A 6,220-nucleotide genomic window follows, 5' to 3' on the forward strand; every position below is an offset into this window, starting at 1 on the left:
CAGATACAGGCAAGAATGCAAAAGGTGTTCATATGCAGGGTGGCCGATTTTTGAAGGTGAAGGAATCACAGAATTTAGAGAAGGAAGTCAAATCGGAGCTCCTCCCACCCAACTGCTTTTAGAGTGCGAGGTCCTGTTGACAAGATCCAGGACTGCTTGAATAGCTCCAGAGAGAAACAGGTGTCTGTATATCAGACTGTTGGTGCTCTACAGATATTCCCTTGACATTCAGTCTCCACCCAGGGATTCCAGCAACTCTGTTCCTGAGAGCATTTTTTTTTGTTGGAGGACATTCGACTCACATGCAGGGCAAGCCCAGAGTGGTGGAGAGTTTGTGTTTCTGGAAGCAGTTCTAAACCAATGGTGGTTGGGGAATTGGGGAATAAATCCCCTACCTTCCTGGTCCCTTGAGGGTAAACCTCTGAGGTGTGCTTTCCTGTCTCCCAGAGCTCCTGAGTGGGATTGACCTCCAGTCACCCACACTAGTAACTGGCTTGCTAACACACCCGTTATTGTCTTCATTTCTTTCCCTGTTTCCCCTCTCCCAACCCGTGTTTCCTGGGATCATCTCTCAAAGAAACTATTTGCACTCGAATCCTTGTCCCAGGGTCTGCTTCTGGAAGGATCCCAAACGAAGATAATTCCTAGTTCTGTAACTCGGGTAAGATTTTTCCCACTTCTCTCTTGGATGACTTTATACATTTGCCAACTGTTTCTGGCCTGCAATTTCTTTTCCTTCTGTTCTTACCCCACATTGCTCCCAGATCTTCCTTCCTCCTAAGGCACTGCTCAGACGTATTGTTCCCCTACCCCACATTCTAAGTAGGAACACAAGTCCATACCCCTTTCATAATCTGGCCCATACTCCTCCCTAGACTTTGACCGGCAAACCCTTGAATGTGTAGGGTGCTACTGCTGACCTATCCTGCTCACAGTTGCTAAATATTTGTAGAATCAGAAAGCTTAAGGGAAGGTGAGAATAGTCGGCTGGGTATTACAGTTCTACCTTTATCCTACTTAAGAGAAGTTCAAAGTAGTTTTTTTGCACTTACACATTTCCTGTAAATAGATTAGAAACAGTTTTCCCTTCCCTCCCCCGTCCCCAGTTCTTTCATTCTAGAGATAGGGCTCATATCCATTCAATAAGAACACAACTCCATGTAACTCCGCATGTGAATGTCCTACTGTAGTTTCTTTCTCTTTCTTTCTTTCTTTCTTTCTTTCTTTTTCTCTTCCTTTCTTTTCTTTCTTTCTTTCTTTCTTTCTTTCTTTCTTTCTTTCTTTCTTTTGCAGTCTGTACACCCAATGTGGGATCAAGAGTTGCAGGCTCTGTCTCGGATTCTGTGTCTCCCTCTCTCTGACCCTCCCCTGTTCATGCTCTGTCTCTCTCTGTCTCAAAAATAAATAAACGTTAAAAAAAAAGTAAAAAAAAAAAAGAGTTGCAGGCTCTACCAACTGAGCCAGCCAGGCACCCCCTACTGTAGTTTATTATTAAAGTATTCTTAACTTTAATTCCGGTAAAACTAAACCACCAATTTTCCAATTGTTTTTCTACTTTGTTGACATCACAATAGGTACTGTAATGATAATCATTTGACAAATGTAGAAAGAGGGAGGGAGTGTGTTATGTGGGCCTGAGAAACATAACAGCCTCAGCCGTAGCTTGACTCTGCCCATAAGAGCTCGGGTGATATTGAACAAGTCTTGTAACTTCTCTGAACCTCAGCTTCCTTATCTGTAAAGCCAAGAGGTTGTGTCTAAGATCCATTCCAGAGCTAAGATGCCACTGACAAGCTACCATGATTTGAAGTTGTGGTTCCTGGGAATGAATAGGTAGTCAGATTCAAAGGCTCAGAAGCTACTCTAAATTTGTTCATGCATCTCATAATCTTAGTTTAGTCATTCCAAAAATTCACCTAATGTTTGAAGTCCTTAAAAATGATTATTGAGTATTACCCATCAGAACATGAACTAAAGTCAGCCACAGTCTTTGCTTCCCCTAGAAACTCTTGCCTCTTCCCTTCTACCAGTACCTTCCTGACCTTCAGGCTGGATGACTATAACATGCTTAACTTGGTCCTGGCTTTCTCTTGAGATAAATAAATATTAATGTGAAATGAAAACCTCACATGTAATAATGTTGGGATTAATGAGGTGCTGAATTGTATTCTTACTTTGCTATTGTTGGCAAGCTGAATTCAAAACCGTGGAACCATTTGTAAAACAGGAATGTTAGTCCAAAGTTTTGCAGCCACCATGTGGCTTATTATTCTACCGAGGTGGGATGACGGGGCCCTCCACATCTGGGAGACAGGGCAGGCAGTGCTGGTGCGGTGTGGTCTGGGAGTTCTGGGTAAGCTCCCACTTCCAGCCTCCATGCTTGGCCAGTCACAAAGGAAAGAAGAGGAGAGGAGAAGAGGGAAGAGAATTGTTCTCACTTACCTAGATCTGGTGAAGGTGGTTGGGTAGTGTTGTCCATCTGACCATTATTGGCCATTAAATTCTAAACTGTCATTCTGTTCCAAGGCTAGTCTCCAAGCAGAGCTGAAAGGACATGTGAACTAAGCCTCATATGTGCAGTTTCTCACATATTCATTGCAATAGCTCTTTGGGAAGGTGTTGTTACTCCCATTAGACATATGAAGAAACCAAGTCTTAGAAGAGCAAGTGACCCACCAAGGTCACATACATAGTTGGCAAGTCAGCATTTAACTCCAGCAGTCAGTGCAGCCACCACCCATATTACCCTCAGAAGCCCAGGAATATAATCCCAGATGTGCCTTTTCTTCTGTCCCATGTGGCAGGTGGGAGTGGAAGTTGGAACCACCTTTAGGGAAGGTAATTTATATTATGTGTCAAGACCCCTTAAAGTGTTGATGCTTTTGGACTGTGTAATTCCACTTTTAGGAAACTTCCTGGAAGACATTTCCTGATCACCAGAGATTAATGCAAAAAAGATGCTTATTACAGTATTATTTATAATGGTGAAATGCCTTAAACCCCCCTTCTAGGAGAACGACTAAACCACTGCAGCAGAGGCTCCAGTTAGGCCAGAACAGAGATGCAAACACGTGGGGTGTTCCCACCCTTTGAGTATAGGTCTGAATTAACTCATACACATGGGTACTTGAGCTGAAAAAAACATTAACTCAAGCCCACAGTTGAAGTTTAGATTATACAGGTAGACTCAGTAGGGAGGAGGAGGATGCCAACAGAAGCTAGCTTGTAGGGAGGGACTGTAGGGCCCCTCAAAAATAATTGTCCTAGAAAAGAAAGGATTTGATGTGATCAAGTGGCTTCAGCAACATAGCCTGAGATTCTAAGAGAACAGAACAAACTCTCTCGCTCCCGACATCCTCCACCACGGCTTATCAACCACCAGCTTTGGACCTTCTCTTGGGGTCTTGTCCTGATGATCAGTTTGGCCTTTTGACATACTACTCACCTACCCTTGGCTTGTTTTGGGACTACCCTCTCAGCTTAAGTCTTGCCCTGGGCTGCTGTATCCCTCTTTCTATCGGATACGCACAAATATCTAGTAGCCATGAAAATAATGCTTGGGAAGAGTTTTAAGTGGAATGGGAATAATGTTAGATATAATCTTAAGCAGGTAATGAGGGCTGAAAAAAATCTATGTATATAAGAGATGATTTTCATTATAAAAACGCATTCAAAATACTGGAAAGAAATATCTTAAAACCTTAGCGTGGGGTTATGGGTGACCTATATTTCATTTTTATTTAACTTTTCATTTTCCATGAACATGAAGGTATTATTTTATAGTTACAAAAGGGAGGTATTTAACATGCACTCTTTTTCTCCCTCCTAAAAGGCAGGCAATGCACAAATCTATTAAATTTGGGTTGAAAAATAGATGGAATTGGCTTGGAAGTCACTGAAGCGGCCCATCTGGTTTAGCTGTATTGGACGAGAACCAGTTGACTGCTTAATTTGGCATCAGCTTGGGCCACTGGTGCTTTTATGCAACCTCAGGGAGAGAACTGAACTGTTCCATATCTGGAAAACTGAGATGGTACCATCCTGATATAGGTGGTCCAAGGGGAATAGTTTTGTATGATGTGGCAAATTAATGTTTGCAAAGAAAACGCCGTTCTGTTCTTCAAATGTTCTCAAAAATAGTTTGCCGAAACTAGACAGCCTTCCTGTCCAATTGCAAAAGAACTTTCAGTTCTCATTTATAAGTGAAACTTGAATCAAACGTGGATCAATAAGCCAAGCGTAACGGTGAGGATTTTGTTTAGATATTGATGTAAGCAAGCACATACATTTATATTCTAAATTCAGAATTTACTACTTGAGCCTAGTCAACTCCTTTTCACTATACAGCAATAGTTTATTTGTAACATGTTTATGTTCTTATTTTTCCTTTAGCCTAGGAACCACGAGCAGTCATGTATTCAATTTTGTACTGTTGCTTTGCACGAAGTCAAAATAATGCATATTCTGCCCTTCAACTATATTGCAATTGTGGTTTTAATGGTACACACTACTTCCTCTCTGCCTAAACATAAAGATTCACAGTATATCGTTGGCACTTATTAAATATATAAGAAGCAGGGGCACCTGGGTGGTTCAGTCGGTTCAGCGTCAGACTTTGGCTCAGGTCATGATCTCGAGGTTCACGAGTTCGAGCCCCACTTCAGTCTATCTGCTGTCAGCACGCAGAGCACACTTCGGATACTCTGTCCCTCTCTCTCTGCTCCTCCCCTGCTCACACTCTCTCTAAATAAATAAATAAATAAATAAGAACCAAAGATTTTGGGGGCCCTCCAGTCACATCTCCAGTTTTATAGTACCATTTCTCCTCCCTGAATTTTTGCTTCCCTTCATTTCCCTGTCACCAAGTTGTTTCATTTGCCGTAGCTTGAATAGCTGAGTAAGAAAATAATTTTTTTGTCTTCCTTGGCACTGCCTACAGAGGTGGCAGCCATCTCCTATTTGGCATCATGGCTGCCCTCAGGCCTCTGGTGAAGCCCAAGATCATTAAAAAGTGGACCGAGAAGTTCATCAGGCACCAGCAAGACCGGTATGTCAACATTAAGTGCAACTGGTGGAAACCCAGAGGCATCGCCAATTGGGTGAACAAAAGATTCAAGGGCCAGACCTTGATGCCCAACAGTGGTTATGGGAGCAACAAGAAGACAAAGCACATGCTGCCCAGTGGTTTCCGGAAGTTCCTAGTCCACGACGTTACGGAGCTCGAAGTGCTGCTGGTGCTCAACAGCTCTCCCTGCACAGAGGTAGCTCATCATGTCTCCTCCAAGAACCACAAAGCCTCTGTGGAAAGAGCAGCCCTGCTGGCCATCAGAGTCACCAATACCGATGCCAGGCTGCCCAGTGAAGAAAATGGATAGACAGCTTATGTGCACGTCGTGTTTGTGTTACTAAAATCATAAAACTATAAAAAGGCAATTGTTTGAAACTCTCACGGGGTCCTTACTCCAGCATACAAACACATTCACGCCTCTGCCATCTTAAAACAGCACTACAACAAAACATTTTCAGGTTAAAATGGAGACTAGGTGTTGATAAGCTAAGGGCAAGTGCGTTGCTCCTTGGGCTTCTAAACTTCCAAGGGTAGGAGAGAAGAGGGGCCTCAGAACTCTGAGCCACCCTCCTCCTCCAACACTCACAGTCTCACCATTACACTCTGTCTTGAAGACCACTGGGGATCATGCCCTCCTGCCCTCTCTCGGTTATCCACTGAAATGTGTCCTCCCAAAATTCACGTGGAGGTCCCAACCACTGGTACCTCAGAATGTGACCACATTAAACTGCATTTAAGGTCTTTAAGGAGACCATTAGGTTTAAATGATGTTGTCAGGGTGGGGCTCGACTCCCATATGACTGATATCATTACCAGAGGATGAGGTACCAAGATGCGGTCGTCTGCAAGCCAAGGAGAGAGGTCTTAGGAGAAAACAACGCTGTTGGCACCTTGATCTTGGACTTCCAGCTTCCAGGACCGTGAGAAAATAAATTCCTGTTGTTGAAGCCACACAGTCTGCGGTACTTTGTTACAGCAGCCCGAGCCTACTGATACAGCCTCCATCTCTGTTTGTGTCTGAAGCCCACCACCCCCATGTCACCCCTCTGCCCTCCAACGCTCAGACCCCGTGGCTCTGTACAGCTCCTCATCCAGTTTTCACATGGCACATTGGAACCCAGTAGCGGGTTATGAAGTCAATTTCGTGAATTT

At 43.6% G+C, this 6,220-nt stretch overlaps 1 protein-coding gene across 1 annotated transcript; it reads left to right on the forward strand.

Moving 5' to 3' along the window:
* The first annotated feature begins 4,935 nt into the window (after window positions 1-4,935).
* Window positions 4,936-5,375, forward strand: LOC122477750 (60S ribosomal protein L32-like). Its single transcript, XM_043571083.1, has one exon. The coding sequence runs from the start codon at window positions 4,968-4,970 to the stop codon at window positions 5,373-5,375; it is 408 nt and encodes a 135-aa protein (XP_043427018.1). The 5' UTR covers window positions 4,936-4,967.
* The last annotated feature ends 845 nt before the right edge of the window (window positions 5,376-6,220 follow it).

This window comes from Prionailurus bengalensis, chromosome X (assembly GCF_016509475.1).
Source record: "Prionailurus bengalensis isolate Pbe53 chromosome X, Fcat_Pben_1.1_paternal_pri, whole genome shotgun sequence".
NCBI lineage: Eukaryota > Metazoa > Chordata > Mammalia > Carnivora > Felidae > Prionailurus > Prionailurus bengalensis.